General features: G+C 38.0%; 1 protein-coding gene and 1 long non-coding RNA gene across 3 annotated transcripts; one reads left to right on the forward strand and one right to left on the reverse strand.

Moving 5' to 3' along the window:
- Positions 1-7977: 7977 nt before the first annotated feature.
- Positions 7978-9461, reverse strand: LOC148691925 (uncharacterized). Its single transcript, XR_015954742.1, has 3 exons — positions 9320-9461; positions 8755-8839; positions 7978-8107 (listed from the first exon to the last, which is right to left on the reverse strand). It is a non-coding gene; the product is annotated as an uncharacterized LOC148691925 (long non-coding RNA).
- A 7632-nt stretch (positions 9462-17093) lies between these two features.
- Positions 17094-19113, forward strand: LOC137737730 (uncharacterized). 2 transcript variants are annotated; one of them, XM_068477280.2, is made up of 7 exons: positions 17094-17371; positions 17489-17527; positions 17672-17725; positions 17812-17865; positions 18520-18573; positions 18664-18735; positions 18824-19113. In XM_068477280.2, exons 1-7 carry the CDS (start codon positions 17315-17317, stop codon positions 18917-18919), a joined length of 426 nt encoding a protein of 141 aa, XP_068333381.2. In that variant the 5' UTR covers positions 17094-17314; the 3' UTR covers positions 18920-19113. The 2 variants fall into 2 exon arrangements, with proteins under 2 accessions (XP_068333381.2, XP_088538519.1); XM_088682393.1 differs by having other exon boundaries at positions 17098-17371; positions 18830-19113.
- Positions 19114-19902: the final 789 nt, after the last annotated feature.

The raw sequence follows: 19902 nt of genomic DNA on the forward strand, positions 1-19902 counted from the left end.
AGGTCAAACATAGCTCTGTGACAAAAAATCATCTCTAACCGAGAAAGGGCCAAAAGGCTATTTATCCAAATATAATTTATTATTTTAATTGAATTAATATAATAACTTAAATTAAACTACCTCAATAATTTTTCGAGATGGAATGATTCTTACCATCCGTGGTTATGTATCCACAAATTAATTCACAAGACAACTGGATCACTTTTTGGGCTCCTTTTTAAAACTACGAAGTAGTAGAAAAGATTATTTCCATCTGTCTTCAAATTAATTTAACAAATTCCCATCTGTGAAAATATTGGTGGGTTAATAAATGCCCACAATGATATTGAAAATATTGGTAGATTTTTCAATACCCATACAAAGTGATATTGACTTGGGAAATGAAGCAGGATCTTTTTGTCAAAAGTGTCTGCTGTAAATTTCAATGTATAATTAATACGTTTGTTTAAGTTGCTCTATAAATAGAGTGATTTGTATGCTTTCAAGATACATAGAGAACAAAAAAATATCAATAACATCATTATCTATCCCTCCATCTTTTATTTGTCATCCCCTTGTGTTATAGTTATAATGTAATATTTTACACCTGCTTCGCTCCTGTCACTAGTAAAAGTTATCTATCTAACTTTTACCTATTTATAACACGTTATCAAGACGACTCTTTAACCATTTCTCATTTCTCTTCGCTGAAAGAAAGGAAAACAAAAATGTTTCCTCTAAGGATTTTATTGTTCTTCTTCTTCCTCTGCCTCAACTACTGGATATACCCTCGCGAAGAACTGTTTGCATCATGCCTGCTTTTAGTTTTCAATCTAACAGTTACATATATCTTTGATTTCTTGTTTGGTGTAGCTCTTGATTACTAACCCAGTGTTTATTTATGTTAATTTTAATGCAATACAAGATGGTTTGGTACAATCGCTCATCTTGAACTGCAAATTTAATCTTACTGCAATCCAAGATGGTGTAGTATCATCGCCTATCCTGGACTGCTGATCTAATTTTACCCCAAATTTTAGGTGGAGTGGTATAATCACCCACCCTACCCTGCATATTTAATTTACCTGCTGTTTAATTTCATTGCAATTTTAGGTGGTGCGGTATAATCACCCACCCTACTCTGCGTATTTAAATTTTCCTGCTACTTGAGTGGTGCAGAATAATCGCCCATCCTATATTATATTATTTCAATGAGAATGGTGCGGTACAATCGTTCTCCTCATTCATCATCTAAATCTCGAGCTAGAAGTTTCAAGTGCTTATCATTTTGGCCTGAATATCAAAATGAAAAAAATTTGTAAGAACCAGAAGTTCTAACACTACATACCTCCAGAATGCATATTATTGCAAGTTCTTACACATCTCAGTTCTTCTTTCAAAAAAGAAAATGGCGAACTTGGCAAAACTTGATTTTGCTGCTATGGACATTACTGGAAAGAACTACCTTACCTGAGTAATGGATACCAAGATCCATTTGGAGGCAAGAAATCTTGGAGAAACAATCAAGGAGGAGAACAGTGCATCTTCTCAAGATCGAGCAAAGGCCATGATTTTTATCCGTCACCACCTTGATGAAGGACTAAAGAGCGAGTACCTAACTGTTGAAGATCCGTTAACTCTCTGGAAAGCATTGAGAAACAAATACAATCATCATAAAACGGTGATTCTTCCAATAGCTCGTTTTGAGTAGACTCACCTAAGCATCCAGGATTTCAAGTCCATGGTTGAGTACAATTATGCGATGTTCAGATTTAGCTTCCAGATGAAACTCTGTGGGGAAATCATCATTGAAGAAGATATGTTGAAAAAAACGTTCAGCACTTTTCATGCCTCAAACATGCTCCTACAACAGCAGTATAGAGAGTGGAGTTTCACTGAATACAACCAGCTGATATCTGTGTTCCTGGTAGTTGAACAACACAATGAACTCCTGATGAAAAATCATTAGTCCCGACCTACTGGATCTGCACCATTCCCAGAAATGAATGCTGCTTCCCTCGAAATGAACGTCACATCATCTGGTGGCAATAATCATAAACGAAGACGTGACCACATGCAAGGACGATGGAACAAGAAAGGTAAGAATCATAGTGTCCAGTTTCACAACCAGGTTCCAAGGCATAATTCAGGCTCGAACTTCAAAAATGTAAATCGCCACAAAGGTAAAGCTCATATGAACAAAGCTCTAAAAAAACTCTGAAGGAGCCTACCATAGGTGTGGTGGCAATAGGCACTGAGTGCGTACTTGTCGTACCTCAAAACATCTGGTAGATCTATATCAAGCCTCCATCAAGGAGAAGAGTATTGAGACCAATTTTCTCGATCAGGTTAAACCAATGGATATACATGATCCGGTGTGTGACTTATCATGGAAGTTGAACACAAATCACTTAGATGTATCAGACTTAACTATGGAAAGGGGAATGAAGTGTACCAATCTGACTGAATCGTTTATGTTTGATGTACTGAACTTGTAATTTAAAACTAGCATTTCAAATTCAATAAAAGTGGCATTTAAATTTCTTATTATAAATTGCTTTTAACCATGATCCCCTTACTAAAAAAAACATGGATAAGAACTATGGTCATTCTTAAAACAAGAGCAATGACGAAGATATTTGTCTTACAGACAGCTCAACCACGCATATAATACTTCGAGATTGAAAGTATTTCTTAAGATTGATGCTTACAAAACTAAAGGTAACAACAATATTAGGCCAATCAGATGTAATTGAAAGCTCAAGGAAAGCCCAGATTATGTTACCAAATGGAGCAACATTGTCTATACAGAATGCATTGTACACTACTCAATCTACTCGAAATTTGTTGAGTTTCAAAGACATATGTTTAAATGGATACCACATTGAAACGAAAAGTGTAGCAAATGTGGAGTATCTATGCATTACCCCCAATGATACCCAGAAACATATATTGGAGAAGTTGCGTGGTTTGACGAGTGGATTATATTATACATACATAAAGACAGTTGAATCACATATTGTCATGAACCAGAAGTTCATTGATTCAAAAGTTTACATGTTTTGGCATGACCGTTTGGGTCACCTAGGATCTACCATGATGCATAGGATCATTACCAACTCTAATGGACATCCATTATTTTGCAAAGATTGTTCTCAAGAAAAATTGGTAATTAGACCATCACAACTAAAGGTTGACGCTGAATCCCCCATCATTTTTGGAAAGAATTCAAGGGGATATTTGTGGGCCAATTCAACCATCCTATAGATTATTTCGATATTTTATGGTTTTGGTTGATGCATCTACCCGATGATCACATGTTTGTCTCTTGTCTACTAGGAAGATAGCTTTTGTGAGACTTCTTGCTCAGATAATTAAGTTGCGAGCAAGGTTCCCAGATTATCTCATTAAGTCAATCCGACTTGATAACGCTGGTGAATTTACGTCTCAAACTTTTGATGATTACTACATAACATTGGGCATTAATGTTGGACATCCTGTTCCTCATGTCCATACTCAAAATGGTTTAGCAGAAGAATTGATCAAGCAGCTTCAGTTAATAGCTCACACTCTGCTTATGAAAACAAAATTGCCAGTTTCTGCATAGAGACATGTCATCTTACAAGATGCATCATTGGTTCAATTGAGACCTATAGCCAATCACCAATACTCTTCAGTACAACTTTTGTTTATGCATCAGCCAAACATTTCACATTTACGAGTTTTTGGTTGTGCTGTTTATATACCTATTGCACCAACACAACGTACTAAGATGAGACCTCAACGCAGACTGGGAATTTATGTGGGTTTTGATTCACCGTCTATCATTAGATATTTGGAATCCTTGACAGGTGATATGTTTACAACTCATTTTGCTGATTGTCACTTTGATGAGATAGTCTTCCCATCGTTAGGGGGAGAAAAGACTGTTCCAGAAGAACGACAATAGCTAACATGGGTTGTTCCCACTTTATCTCATTTTGATCCACATAACATTCAATGTGAAAATGAAGTGAAAATGATCGTTCATCTTCAACGCATTCAAATGCCAGATGCATTTAATGATGCTATGAAAATGACAAAATCACATATACCAACTGCAAATGCACATGCAAGAATTGATGTCCCTGTTGGACAAAATAAAGTGGCAGCGAATGATTCATATAGTGCAAGCCTGAAGCGTGGTAGACCTCTAGGTTCAAAAGATTTAGCCCCTCGAAAGAGAAAGACAATGGCACAACTAAATCTAAATGAACTCATTCAAGAAGAAAAAATGAATGACAAATCCACAATTCATGATTCTGTACTTTCAGAAAAAGAAAATGTCCTTGGTGAAACACATGTACATGAAAAAACAGAAGTACATGAAAGCAAAAAAATCTCCATAAATTATGCTTGTATTAATGAATTATTAGATCGGAATGAAATAATCATTGACGACATGTTCGCATTCATAGTAGCCACCGAGTCTTCAAAAGGTTAAATTTATTGAATTCAGACAAATCTGTTCTAATGAAAATTTGGCAGACATGTTCACCAAGTCTTTACCAAAGTGCATGTTTTAGAAGTTAGTGCAAAGTATCGGATTACATCGACTTACCATTTAGCTAAATTTGAAAAATGCGGAATCAGGAGGAGATGCATATCAGGGGGAGCACCCATGATAAATGCATGTTGTACTCTTTTTCCTTCGATTAGGATTTTTCCCACTAGGTTTTTCCTATCAAGGTTTTAACGAGGTAACATAAGCATATTTAACACTATATCAACAATTCAAGTAAAGTTGTACTCTTTTTCTTTAGCTATGGTTTTTTCCCACTGGATTTTTCCGAGCAAGGTTTTAACGAGGCAACTAATGTTGATATGTGGGCATCCAAGGGGGAGTGTTGAAAATACTGGTGGGTTAATGAATGCCCACAGTGATATTGAAAACATTGGTAGATTTTTCAATACCCACACAAAGTGATATTGACTTGGGAAATGAAGCAGGATCGTATTGTCAGAGGTGTGTGCTGTAAATTTCAATGTATAGTTAATACGTTTGTTTGAGTTGCTCTATAAATAGAGTGCTCTGTATGATTTTAAGATACATAGAGAACAAGGAAAGATCAGTAACATCATTATCTATCCCTACATCTTTTATTTGTCATCCCCTTATGTTATAGTTACAGTGTAATATTTTACGCCTACTTCGCTCATGTCACTAGTAAAAGTTATCTCTCTAACTTTTACCTATTTATAACACCATCAAATTATAAAAGCAGTAATTCTTCTAACATGTACTTATATATACGCATTATATATATATATATTTGTGGAATTAAATAACTAAATTACCCAAAGTAGTGCTTGGATGGAAAGGTAGCTTTTAAACCAGTAAGATGAGGAGGCTGGCTGGTTCATTTAGGCCAGCCAAGTGGCTTGATAGGGTGTTTTTGGTCTGGTGGGGTCCATGAGCTCTTTGACCTAGTCTTCGGTTAGAGACGATTTTCATGTCATTTCGGCTATTTTTAGCCCTCTGGCCAGATCGGTTGGAGATAGCCTTAGTTAATTTACTAATTCGTAATGAGATTTAAAGGAAACAAAATCTAAATTCGTTGCCTTGTTGATTGAGTTGTGAAAAGTACAAAAAAAATGTGTGAATATTATCTTTTTAAAAGTTTAGTACTGAATTGTCGTGTCCTTGTGCATCAAAGTTGGTCTCGTGAAATTTTCATTTTTATCGTGAAATTTTTTTTGTTGCTGATGACTTTGGTCGTTTGAGTTTGTCATGTAGTTTTGGTCTAGTTTTTTTTAGCAAGCTCCTCCTTCTTGCTATATGTTGCTAATTGCAAATATAGATGGGGCATTGTGACCTCATGATATTCTTATGTAATCTTTCTTTTCTTTTAGGTTTATATCTCGTTGTCAACAAAAGAAAAAGTAAAAAGAAGTCATGAATACTATCAAATTATGTGGACTGTCATAAATTAATTTTGTGAATATTTTAAACTAAAAATATTTACATTCCGATAAACATTTAAAAATCACTAAACCGACACATGAAACTCATGAAACACTATTGTGGATGCAAATTTCTTCCTCCTTGTTTTTGGACAAAATTGCACCTATAAAACAAATAACACATTTGGTCAAGGCCTAGAGCCTCACGCACCCACGATGAATGGGGGGCTTTAGCCGAAGAACCTTCGATGCCAAAGTTAGAATTTTGAAAGAAAAGTGTTTGAAGAATTTAGAGAATTTTGCAAGGGAGTTAGAATTGAGTTTTGGAGAGAATTAAGGTGTTTATATAGGGGTGTGGTCGGCCACTTGGATGGTTTTGTGGGTGAAGTTCATGATTTGTGTTTTATTAACAAATTAATTGAATAATTAATCAATTAATTAGCTAATTAATATAATAAAAATGAATGATTTAGGGGTTACCTTGTGGAAAAGATATGATGAGAGATAGATGAAATAGGTTATAAATAAATACCTATTTGGGCACTTTTGACTTGATTGAGGGATGTCCACTGCTCGAGCATAAGAATTCTAGTGTGACTCGAGAGTAATTTTGTCCTTTTTACCCAAAAATTCATGTGTCGTCTCTTGATTATTTTTGGCTCCATAAATGCCCCCACACTTGTTGGGCTGCTCGTAGGAAAGGGCGGCAGGTATAGAGATCTCCAGCTTTGATGTAGATTCTCACTTGGACTTGGAATTAGATTCTTCTGGGAAAGGGAAATAAATTGCCTCCAAAGCCTATTTAAGTCTACCTTAAGTACAGGATTAAATCAACTTCAAAAGACAATTATTTTTCCTACAAGAAATAGAGAAAACTAGAGGATATTTGTTCCCCCTCCCCTAGCACTATTCTTTGTTTGCCTATGCAAAGAACCGTCTTCCGTTGATTTCTTTGTCTTTTTCGCGTCGCATCGATGTAAGAAAAACTTAATTCTCTTTGTCTTCCTCATGGGTGATGCTGTCACGGGGCAGATGTCAGGGTGGTGCAGCACGTCGGTTGATAGGAGTCAGGAGTTGACTTAGCATGGGTCAATGAGGTAGTGTGGCAGGGGTCATTGCTTGTGCTGCTTGGTTTGACTGAAGCCAAGGATTGGCTCGGCATAAGCCGAGGAAGTGGTGTGGCATGTGCCACAATTTGGTATGCCTCGTTTGGGCTGCTTGCCAAAAATGAGGAAACTGCTTGAGTTTGATTTATCAGCTGTCGTAAATTAAGCAGTCAATGATGAAGCTGCCAAGATTGAAGCTGCTGAAGATGAAGTGTCGGCTGAGTGAACTGTTAAGTGCAAAGTGGATGCTACCCCCTTATTATTTGCTGCCTAGTTAATCTTCAAGCATTCGATCTTTTGAGCTATGTGACCTTCTCGCACTAGAGAGCTTATCCAAATGAGTGTCGGGGAATTAGTTTACCCTCTTGCACAGGAAAGCAATTAGTTTACCCTATCGCACTAGAGAGCTTACCCATATGGATGTCGGGGAATTGGTTTACCCTCTCGCACTGGAGAGAAATTAGTTTACCCTCTCGCACTATAGAGCTTACCCATATGGGTGTTGAGGAATTAGTTTACCCTCTCACACTGGAAAGTTTACCTATATGGGTGTCAGGAATTGGTTTACCCTATCACACTGGAAAGCAATTAGTTTAACCTCTTACAGTGAAGAGCAGACCTATACGGGTGTCGGGAAATTGATTTACATTATCGCACTGGAGAGCAATTACTTTAACCTTTCACATTGGAGAGCAGACCCAATATGGGTGTCAGGGAATTGGTTTACCCTCTTGTACTAGAGAGCAATTAGTTTAACCTCTCGCACTAGAGAGCAAACCTATATGGGTGTTAGGGAATTGGTCTACCTTCTCGTACTCGAGAGCAATTAGTTTACCTTCTGACACTGGAGATGTCATGCCCCAGACCCGGAGTCCGTGGAAAAATTCAAACCCAAGTCTGAAACACGAACTAAAAACTAAATAAATAAAATTAAAACTAAAACAGGGTGGAAAATAAAATTCTTCTTATTTAAAATAACTCAATAATTCTTTACAAGGCTAAATAAATAAATATAAATTCTAGCCTCACATCTATTTCGTCTCATCTGGTCCACCCTTTTGACAGTTTGGTTAGTAAACCTGCATAAAAATTGAAGGTGAGCTTCAACAGCTCAGTAGGGACATAACCTTACCACGGTAAATTGACAATTTAAATTACGTGTTATAATCATGTAATCAAGTACCAAATCATTATCGATAACCTGCACGTCCCATACCATGCATTTTACCTCTACAGTGGTGGTTCGAATGTTCTAATATACAAATTAATCCCATGTAACTCAATCATCCCCATTTCCCCCTTTGTTAGTCATCTTGCCAAAACCATTCGTCGCCAATCCCGAATTACCCAAAAGAAACTGTGCACTGTGAGCTCGCTTAAGACTTGGTACCTACTAAGAGTTTGGCTCAATTACACAAAAGATCATTTCCAACTACCCTTATTTCTAGAATTCCTTCCTGAACACTGAAACTCCAACCACACGACCAATTATGAATGATTCACAAATACTTTCATTTATCATTCACATATACCATAATATATTCTCAACAAATAGCATTTCATCAATAATTTCATAACCAATAACAAGTAAACACGCAAAGACAATATTTATCCAATTAGCAAGCTAGATCACATTAATCAACCAAGAAGATCGATAATAATAATATAATGCTTCACGAAATTTAATAAAGCTAATCTTCATAAAGGTCTGCCGTATTTCCCCTACCTTCCAAAGCAAGCAATCAGAAACCAATCATATTGACCACACCTTGTGAAATCCGATGTTCTCCCTTTATTTTCCACATTCATTTCTGCATTCAGTAACCCAAGAATAAAACCATAACCCTTAATTAACAAGGTTAAGATCACTTTGTGCCAAACAAATCTCAATAGCCTATATTTCTCATATTAAGGTCCCTGCTCTCCTTATTTTCCTTTTCTTTCTTCCTAATTCCTTAATCTACACGTGTAGATATATATACATTTATGCATTCCCTCTTATTTACAGTTCAACCTATATGAAAACTCTTCATTCTCTTCCTTCATAATCGCACAACCCTTTGCATATATGCATATATATATATATATATATATATATATTAGCTTGTATAAATACTTAAACCCTAGATTCCTATAAAAGTATCAAACTAGCTTGAATAATACCACCCATGGACCACGACATATGAGTTAACTTCATGGAATTAATAAGAGCTGACTGCTTCTATTTAGGTCAATCCCTTATATTCCTCATTTTAGTTTTAAGGAAAGAATAAAGAATAAGAAATCATTACCTATAATTTGGGTGCCATAACGTTAACATGGGCGTAGTGGATTAATGTCTTAATCACTTCCTTCTTTTTACCGGCCGGTCTCTCTGTCCCTTATCTCTCTCTCTCTCTCTCTGCAATTCCCTTCTTTTTTTGTTCTCGTAAGAAACTAATCTTTGCACCCTTGGCTCAAAACCTATTTATAGGAAGCTAAAAGTCAGCAGTAGCTCTACTTTGATTGGATGGTCTAGCGATAAGAGATAAAACATTAACCTGTTACAGATATGTGCATACACGTAGATGAGGTGCTGTCAACAATATAAGGATGCTCTTATCCTACTTATTACTTTTCCTAATCATTTCATTAATCACAACCCGTGTTTACCCAATTCCAAATCAGAACCTCAAACTCACAAGCTTATCCAACTCAAACTTAGAAAGACCTTCACGTGGCTTCCATCCACTTCCTATGTATATTTATTAGTGACTAAATATCTAACCTTATGGAAGACCGAATTAAACAAAATGAAGCATATAAGTACATAAAAATCAAAATCTTTTCCCTTATCACAAATATAATATAATTTAAAATATGGGCCTTTACAGGAAAGCTTACCCAGATAGGTGTTGGGGGATTAGTTTACCCTCTCGCATTGGAGAGCATGAAAGTCGTTGTCGTGAGTGCAGTTGAGGAAAGTTGGATTGCTGGACAACTGAAATAATCCTCAGCCTGCTAGATCTTGTTTGGCTATCTGCTTGAGACTTCGAACCGCTTGTGAAACCCACGTAAGTATGTAAGTGCAGTGAGCTGCTCCCAGAATTATTACGCCATCATTAGACGTTTCGTCGTGTGCCCTTTTAAGGCTTGGGTGGCACAAGCCACATGGCAAGATCGATAAGGTTGGAAGCCGTGTTGCAAGATTGGCACAGTTATGAGCCATGGTGATAGATCAATGACTGCCAAGAGCCGTGAAGTAGGTAGGCACAGTTGTGAAAGCAGTGATGGGGCTGGCTTGGGCCAGTTTGTTTGCAGCAAGATGAATTGGACCACTAGGTTAGTGATGCTCCGTTACTGGTGATGTGCTGTTTCAGTATTGAATCGTCTGGGGTGTTGAGAACAAGGCATGCCCCCGATTCTTGGTAGTTGGGCTGGTGTGTCATTCTGGTATTCATTTGCCCCCGGCATGCCATTAGGCTGAGCTGCTACCTTTGTCAAAACAGAAGTAATCTTTGTATTCGATAATCTATGTGAGATAGTTTTGTCTGCTCGATCTTGTCATTGAAAGATAACCCGCTTATGTTGGTCATGTCTTATCGGAACGTCTTGTTAATAACTTCGTTGCGCTGGAAAACACGCAATCGCTTGGTCATGAGCCTTTCTACTTCTTTCTGAATTTGCCTTTGTTGGGGTAGCGAAGCTCTCGGCTGCCTCCGGTCGTGACTTGCTGGTCTAGGCTGCTTTTCCATGTGTTCGGCTCGTCTATGCCACTGCTGCGGTGTATGTGGTATATTCCTAGCAGGCGAACGGGTAACTCACAAGCTGCTGGTTGAATTTGAGCTGGATTGAATGACTGTTTCTCTTCGTCCGTGTGCTGCCTACTCCGATGTGAGGTGGATGATGCTCCTTGCGAGCCTTGCCACGAGTGAACACTTTGCCTGGAAGGTTGCTTATGTTGATTATCGGAGTGTGGCCCCAACTATGAGTGTATGTTTGTCCGTAGGCCTAACTGAGAGTGCACGTTCATTCGCATGCTAAAACGAGAATATACACTATCTGGGGGGCCCAATTGGAAGTGTACTCCGTCAGAACGCTCGGTTTGTGACTAGTCAAGTGGTTGCTTGTTAGGACGTTGCTGGAGAGGTTCATCATTTACCCTTGTCCTACATTGGGACACCTCGTCTAGGGCACATTGCATCTCGGTACGCTGTAATAGCTGATTCACCAAGAGTGTTTGATGTGGGAGGGCGTTTATCAACTCTATGACTTGTCGAGACAAATGTTGTTCGCCATCTGGGTTGAAAGAGCTTGGACGAAATACATCTCATTGAGTAGTGGAAGTGTAATGGACTTCAAGTGCGAGATTTGAGTTGGGATGTCAAATCTCCAGAGAAATGGGGTGAAAATACCCTAAGTTCAATCGTTAGTCCTGAAATATGAAGCTGGGACGGTTGAACCGGTTGGGATTGCTTGGTAGTCCACAAGAGTGGGTTGGGCCTCAAATTAAATCGTGGGAGCGGGTTGGATCCCCGGTGCAAGTAGGGCAGCTAACGTGGATTGCCCTACATGAGGTGTGCATGGGCACTGCTGGGCTTGGGCTCTGCTCGAGACAGCGCTGGGCTCACGCTGGCCTTAGGCCCACTAACATTAGGTTGTTTTTCTTGTCGCAGCTGCTTGGGCTTGCGTTGTTGAGGTAGTGGCTCGGGTCGGCTGGCGCTGGGCCTGGCTCGGCTGCCTTACATCGTGGGCTACAGATTGGGCTATATGCCAAGTGAACAAGGCTTGGGCTTGCACTGCTGGGTTAGTGGCTTAGGCCTGCTCGCGCTAGGCTTGGCTTGGTTGCCTTGCAGTGTGGGCTACAGATTGGGCTATGCACCAAGTAGACGAGACTTGGGCCTGCACTGCTGAGGCAGCGGCTTAGGCTGCCTCTAGCGCTTGGGCTTACTGTTGCAAAGTGGCATGTGCTTGAGCTTGTGGTTGCCTCGTTGCTCGCTGCTCATCGTGGGCTTGCTGATACAGAGCTGGCCATTCCCCACTGCCACATTAGTCCCTGTGGCTGCCATGGTGGTGGTGCTCTGTGGTGGCAAAGTTAATCCTTTTGCCAATGCTTTGAGCCTCATCATTGTGGTGGGGCCACGTCTTGTCCTTCATCATTTGATCCGGATCTTTGAATGTATGAAGTTTTGTTCGTCATGGTTTTCGAATTTCCTGTCATTGTATTTTTTCCTCACCTCTATTCAAAGAATTGAAAAACTCTAGGAATAAGAAAGCATAAAAAAATTACGAACGAACGAGAAATAAGAAACTTTGAATGCAAGAGTCTTCTTCGAGCGTCTGAATCAAACTCTCAATGAAAGCACCAATTTGTGGATGCAAATTTCTTCCTCCTTGTTCTTGGACAAAATTGCACCTACAAAACAAATAACACATTTGGTCAAGCCCAAGAGCCTCACGAGCCCACGATGAATTGGGGGGAAGGGGGGCTTTGGTCGAAGAACCTCCAATGCCAAAGTTAGAATTTTTAGAGAAAAGTGTTTGGAGAATTTAGAGAATTTTGCAAAGAAGTTGGAATTGAGTTTTGGAGAGAATGAGAGTGTTTATATAGGGGTGTGGCCGGCCATCTTGGGAGGAGATGGATCGGCCACTTGGATGGTTTTGTGGGTGAAGTTCATGATTTGTGTTTTATTAGCAAATTAATTGAATAATTAATCAATTAATTAGCTAATTAATATAATAAAAAATTAATGATTTAGGGGTTACCTTGTGGAGAAGATATGATGAGGGATGGATGAAATAGGCTATAAATAAATACCTATTTGGGCACTTTTGACTTGATTGAGAGATGATTGTCCACTGCTCATGCGTAGGAATTCCGGTGTGCTTCGAGGGTAATTTTGTCCTTTTTACCCAAAAATCCACGTGTCGTCTCTTGATTATTTTTGGCTCCATAAATATGAAATAATATGAAACACATGATAAAGATAATTAAACACAAGACACATGAACAAACACATGGTTTTGGAAGATGGTAGAAAGAAAAATTGGAAGAATTGTAGGAGAAAAGTGAGTTTTGTGTGGATGTTTCTACAAATACATAGGTATTTTTAGAGTTTTTGGGTGAATTTTGAGTTAAATATTTTTTTATAAATATTTTAACCGTTAGATTTAAATTTGGGCCGTTAATATTTTTTTATACCATTAGATTTGATCATATTTGATATCAGTTGTTGGATTCAATAAATTTAAAAATATAAAACAAAAATATTATCTAAATTAAATATGGACTGTTGAATAACCAACAACCCATTTGAATGTGAGTCGTTGATCAACCAAAAGAGTCGTTGGGCTCAATTTTATTGGCAGACAAGTGGGAGACACGACCATGTGGGTGAGGGCCGCAAGGGGTTGCACTTTGCAGCTTTCAAGTTGGTTGAAGAGTGTGCCTCAAATGGCGCACGTGAATTTGGTTGCTTGTTGTCCAATTTCATCTGTTCCACTCTCACATGGGCTCCACCACTAATCTTGGCCTAAATCTTGGCTGTAATCTAGCTTTTTTTTAGGTTTTAGGATCAAATTAGAAATTGGGTTGGAATGAATTGGGGGGAATAGAAAGGAAATTATAGGTTTTAGGCCATGGGTTGGAGTTGGCTTAATAAGATTTAAAGGAAACAAAATCTAAATTCGTTACCTCATTTATTGAGTTGTGGAAAGTAAAAAGAAGTATATAAATATATATCACCTCAAAAAAGGTTAGTACTGAATTATTGTGCCCTTATGCACTAAAGTTGTTCTTGTGAAATTCATCATATCTATTGTGAATTTTTTTTTTTTTTTTTTTTTGTTGATGATTTGCGTAGTTTGAGTTTGTCATGCAGTTTTTAGTCTAGTTTTTTTTAGCAAGCTCCTCCTTCTTGCCATCAGTGGCTAATTACAACTCCTCCTTCTTGCCATATGTTGCTAATTGCAAATATAACTGAGGTTGCGTGACCTCGTGAGATTCTTATATAATCTTTCTTTTCTTTCAAGGTTATATCTCGTTGTCAACAAAAAAAAAAAAAAAAAAAGAAGTATATGAATAATATCAAATTGTGAGTTACTTTTTTGACGAATTACTTTGATTGTCGTATTTGGAAGGTCTTGCTTTACTTTCTATGGGTAACTTTGATTTGGGAAAAGTGGAAAAGCCAGTATATTTTTCTCCACCGTGTTTATTTACATGTTTAGTTTTCATAATTGGATGAATTTTAGATTATGTTTACATGGCATTCAGTGCAAAGCAGAGGCAATTAGGCAAAGTGCAAACAATCATAATAAAGAAATTAAAGGATCAAACCTATTTTGTTGCAAGAATGGAAATTCTGATGTGGGCTTTGACGCTTCGTTACAGATTTTGGTTTCAGGAGCATGCGGCATAGAAAGGAAAACCGAAAGGTGGAGCTAGGACTTCTGTTGCTAATTTTGGGATGAGCGACAGTTTTTATAGGAGAGAAGAGTGATAGTTTTTTTTTTCTTTTGTTGGAAGCAAGGGAAAACAACCAAGGCACAAAAGCCAAAAGAAAAACAGGAAAGCCTACAGAGAGGCAAACACCAAGAAGGCAACCAAGTAATGAATAGGGATAGGACATAAAGACCCCTCCATCGAGTGGAAGCGTCACCCCAATCACTACCACAATGAAATTAATGTGGACACGGCAAACCATCATTGTTCAAAACAAAGATCAACGAAGATGGGGGCCGATCGACCCAAACAAAATCACTCATTTCCGTAAAACCAACCAACGTAATCTCATGCGCCGCACCATTAGCTGATCTGGGCACCCAAGACCAGCGACAGTTCTGGAACTCCCCCAGTTGTTTGACCCAAGCCAACAATGGGTAAGACTCTTAACTGCCCATATCCAAAGAACAAGAAAGACATTTAACAGCATCAAGAGAGTCATATTCAATAATGTTAGATGTGACACCTAAAGCAGCTCCCAATTCACAACCACGAAGCAAAGCGATAGCCTCAGCAGCAACAGCCGAGGAAGCTTTAAGAGAGTACCTTGCGGCAGCCACAAACCTCTCATCCTCATCCCGCATAATCACCCCAACAAAACCCAACTTAGAGACCTTTGACCAACTAGCATCCACATTAATCTTAATGTTAGGAGAGGCAGGAGAGCACCACCGAGAAACCTGGCCAGCCTTACCTATCCCGTCCGATCTGCAAGACCCCAAAACCGTCCTCGCAACCAAAAAAGAACCCAAAGCAGAAAAGACAGGAAAAAGCACTTTAGAAGGGTTAATAGGCACCTGATTAAACACAAAACACAGCGTGCCTTCCAAATAAACCAACAGGTAAAAGCAATATAAGACTGCAGCCACTTGGCATTTGAAGAAAAGCTAAAAGAAGGAGACAAAATAACCTGTAACCAAACCACCCAAGAAGGAAGAGCAGAACGATCAACTTTGTAGTTCAAGGCACCTCCAAACCAGATAGGCTCAACCCAAGAACATTGAAGAAATAGGTGCTCAATAGATTCATCATGACAACGACAAATAGAACAGGCTGGGGAAAGGGAGGACCTCCGGTGAAAAAGAACAGCACAAGTAGGGAGGCAATTGTGCATAGTGAGCCAAAGAAAATGCCGCAGCTTTGGAGGCACCTCAAGCTTCCAAATAACTTTCCATAATGCCTTAGGGACCACACAGGCATCAAATTGCCGAGTATCCCTCAAAACAATCGATCTACTTTGAATCCAACGATAACACGACTTGATCGAGTAGGTTCCATTCTTGCTATAATCCCAGACAAGCCGATCCTTGTGACTCAAATCACCAAGAGGTGTATCCTCAATAGCCTGTTGATCCCTCACCGAGAGGAAAGGCTGCAGAAGGCTAAGATTCCACCGCCTCGAAACCGGACAGATAAGCGAATTAACAGAGTGATAGTTTTTGTGAAAACGAAAAGGCCACTACAATCGTACTTTTTGTGAAAATTGAGAGAGAAGCGATAGTTTTCTGACAACAAAGAAAGAAAGCATTTGGTTGTTTTGAGAAAAAAGTTATGGTATTTCGATTTTCTAATTTTAATGGGTATTCAAGTTGATACGATATTGAATCGTGTCGTTATCGAGTAACTCGATAAGCACATGTTAAGCTAATAAGTTGGTTCAGGTATTCACGTGGATAAAATATTAGACAATAAGAAAAATATTAATTTAATAATATTATGCTACTAAAAAAATACTATAATTACCAACGGTAGGATTTAATTCCGAATTGAAAGTTAAAATATAAATAAATATATATATATTTAAATTAAATTTAGAAAATTGATGAACGTTGGATCAATTAAGATTTAATCTTGGGCATCCGATGTTTTTCTCAATCCTAAATAAGGCTCTCTCTTATTCTTGAAGGCTCGAATTTAAGCAGCCACTCTGTCTCTCTCTCAAACCTCAACTTCGGCCAACCACAAGTCCACCACCACTCTTTCTGTTACTATCATTTGAAAAAAAAAAAAAAAAAAAAAAAAAGAAGAAGAAAAGAAGAAGCAATACTTTAAATTATAATTTACACACCCAATATAATTCTTTACACACACACACACACTATCTCTGCAACCAAAACAGACCCCACGATATGTACGTAAATAGAATAAAATAGCTTGATATTGGCAATTTTAAGAGGTAAAGTGAGACGAATTTAATTTTAGAGATAAAATGAATTAAAAGATATGGCTATCAATATATATATATATATATATATATATATATATATATATATGAATCTCATATCTATTAGCTAGATAGTACAAATGTGGTATGAAAAATATAAATTTAAATCATCTTCAGATCTATGTGTTTGAAATTTAAGGACTTAGAGATCCAATTGTTGAAGAGAGAGGTCGTGCTCTTGATTTATCTTAAATAAACCAATAAAATAAGCTAATAGTAACCATAAAATAAAAATTGAATCATCTGAATTTCTCCATTCATAAACTCAGAACACAAATAATAAAAAATAATTTCAATTAAAAAAAAAGGATAAAAATAGCAACTTTCAAACAAAAACAGTCCAAGTTGTCGAACAGTCACACACAAAACTCAGTACATTTTACAGGCGGCAATCTCAAAGTCCCACTCTCCGCTGAGTGCCTGCTTGCCGACCCAACCGACACTCAAAATTCAAAATTTGAACTTCCTCTTCTCCTCCTGTTCCTCCAACTGAACTGAAATCTCCAAATTTCAAACAAACACAACTCAAACAAACCTCAGAAAGTCAAAAATCTTCATCTGATCTGGTCCCAATCCCAAATGGCCGCCGCCAACTCTTCTGATTCCTCAATTCCCTCCACTCCTCCACTCTCCTCCGTACGCACGCTCCTCCTCTTTATCCTTACCATTTTCTTTCTCTTTAATTTGTAATTTCATGTTTATAAATCTTTTTAAAATGTTTTCAACTTGGAATTTGGTTTTGTATGATTGCAGAGCAAGGAGAATGTGACCCCGATTGGCTCCAAGCTTGCGGTAAACTTTTTTATTTGTTGCTTTTTTTTTTTTTTACATGTATTTTGTTTAGGGTTGTGAGAATTCGAATTAGAAAACCCCAGATTGTAATTTTGGATTTAAAACTGTTTTTAATTTGGTGCACAATGTTATGGTTGTTCATAGGAATTGAATGAATCGAGGTCTGAGCTACTTGGTAGAATTCAAGGGTTGAAGCAGGTGAAACAACTGCCACTACTTTCTCTCATCTGATCACATAATGGTGTTTGTGCCTAATTTGCTTGTTTACTGATTTGGGTAATTAGGATTTGCAAAGTTGGAGGTCGAAGTTAGACACTCAAGTGAAGGTCTACCACGATGTAAGTGTTTATATAATTTTTTTTATACATTTGGAAAAGCATGCATTTGGATTCAGTTTATAGTTAATCTTGGTGGGATGATTTGTTCTTGCTAATGTATGTGTGGTTAATGTACGATTTGGGTGCCTGTTATTTGGAAAGTAAGATGATTTGGTTGGAGGGTTAGTTCAATTGAGTTCTTTCTTTGATCACTGAATCAAAATTTACCAAAAGTTCTTTTATATGCATTTGAATAATTAGCTTTTGGAATTCGTATGTTTATTATCTTAGTTGATGATGTTTATGTTGTGTGATTCAACTTTTGATCTGTTGAGAACACTTACGGGTTACATCAACAAACTATTTTCTTGTTCATATTCTCAAACCTCAAAACCACAACTGTTGGTGTTTCCCATTGACCTTTGATATCTATAAAACACATATTTCTGACAGATGGTGATTGAAATGGCCAGAAGTACAGAAATTGGGTTGTGCATCAAACTTGGATGCAAATTCTAAATACGAATAAGTTTGTTGGATGTGTTTGTTTTGTTATATGGAATCTCTCTTCTGATTGGATTTGAGCTAAAACTTGTTTGCTCATAGTTGTATTGCTTTCTTTTTGCAAGTGTTAACCATGTTCAACTCTTGATCCAATTCTCTTCCTTAATGCAGGAGCTTTCAGAACTCAAGAAATCCCTCAACACTGAAGTGGATCAACTTCGATCTGTAAGTTGTGCTCCAGCGATCAATATTCGTCCAAATTTGATTTTGAAATGTGATCGTTTATGCTAACTTAAGTCTTTGAACTGAAACTAGGAATTTCAAGATCTGAGGACCACTCTTCAGCAGCAGCAAGAGGATGTTACAACTAGTCTTAGAAACTTGGGGGTATGTTTTCATACACTGCTTACGGGTGCATCTTTTGAGTAAAAAAGTTAGCATAAGAGCTGGATTAACGTCTTATTAATTTCTTCAGCTGCAGGATGTCTCAGGAGATAAAAAAGAAGCCCAAGATACCGAAGAACCAAATGTTTCAACCAAGGTGGATGAGGCCAAAGAAGCTGAAAGCTAGATTGACTTCACTCCGGAGCACGCGTGGCATACGTTCGTTCCTAAGTAAATTGTGATTCTTCGTGAATCTGAAATTTGTTATGGTGGTTTAGAGAGAAGTTGCCACAACCTTCTTGTCTTGCGTAACGCACAACTCGTTTCTGAATCAAATTATGTAGTATTAACAATATCCTCAGCGTAAGCAGCTTTCTATCAGTTTTTTTCTCTCCTCTCATTTGTGCATCCCCGTTATTAATATACATCCAACGTGAGATGATTTACTTTATTGTCCTGGCAACATGGTTGTGCTGGAGAACCGATCCAGAGGACGACATTGCTCGTGTTATTGTGAGTGATGCTGTCACTGAGATTGCGCTATCCGCAAGATGCGTGCTTAACATCGGATTATCTGGCGCTGCGGCAGCATATGTATAACATCGGATTATCTGGTGCCGCGGCAGCATATATGATTGCACTATACATGTATACCATGTGCTGGTTTTCCTACCATCTCATGGTTTTTGGAGTTGGCAATGCGTGAAGAGAGCCTCGTATCTTTTAGGCGCTAATGCAAAGCTTCTTTCATTTTCCGATGTGAAATCTCTCAACATGCATCTGGAAAAACTTAATTACATTTATATCAACAATCGTGAGTGATGAGACGTAATAAGTGTTGTAGGAACATCTATCATCTTGTCAAGATACCTGCGGTCTGGGGCCTTTGGCTGTTGGGTCTGGGTCGCTAAGGTCACCTCTAATCGAGGGTTGGCCAGAGGGCTCGCTCCAAGAAGTTAATATTTTAATGAACAGTACATGGTCATATTTGCCTCCGTCTCCAACCGAGGGTCATAGGGTCAAACATAATTTATTATTTAAAAACTACAACTTAAATTCAAATCCAACGGCTAAGTGACGTCAGCTAGCCGTTGGATTTGAATTTTTCTTTTGCTATAAATATGGTGGATATTGGGCTATAATTCACACAACTTTGAATTCAATTTTTTT

The sequence above is a fragment of the Pyrus communis genome, chromosome 13 (genome assembly GCF_041283825.1).
Source record: "Pyrus communis isolate YQ-2024b chromosome 13, ASM4128382v1, whole genome shotgun sequence".
Taxonomy (NCBI): Eukaryota; Viridiplantae; Streptophyta; class Magnoliopsida; order Rosales; family Rosaceae; genus Pyrus; species Pyrus communis.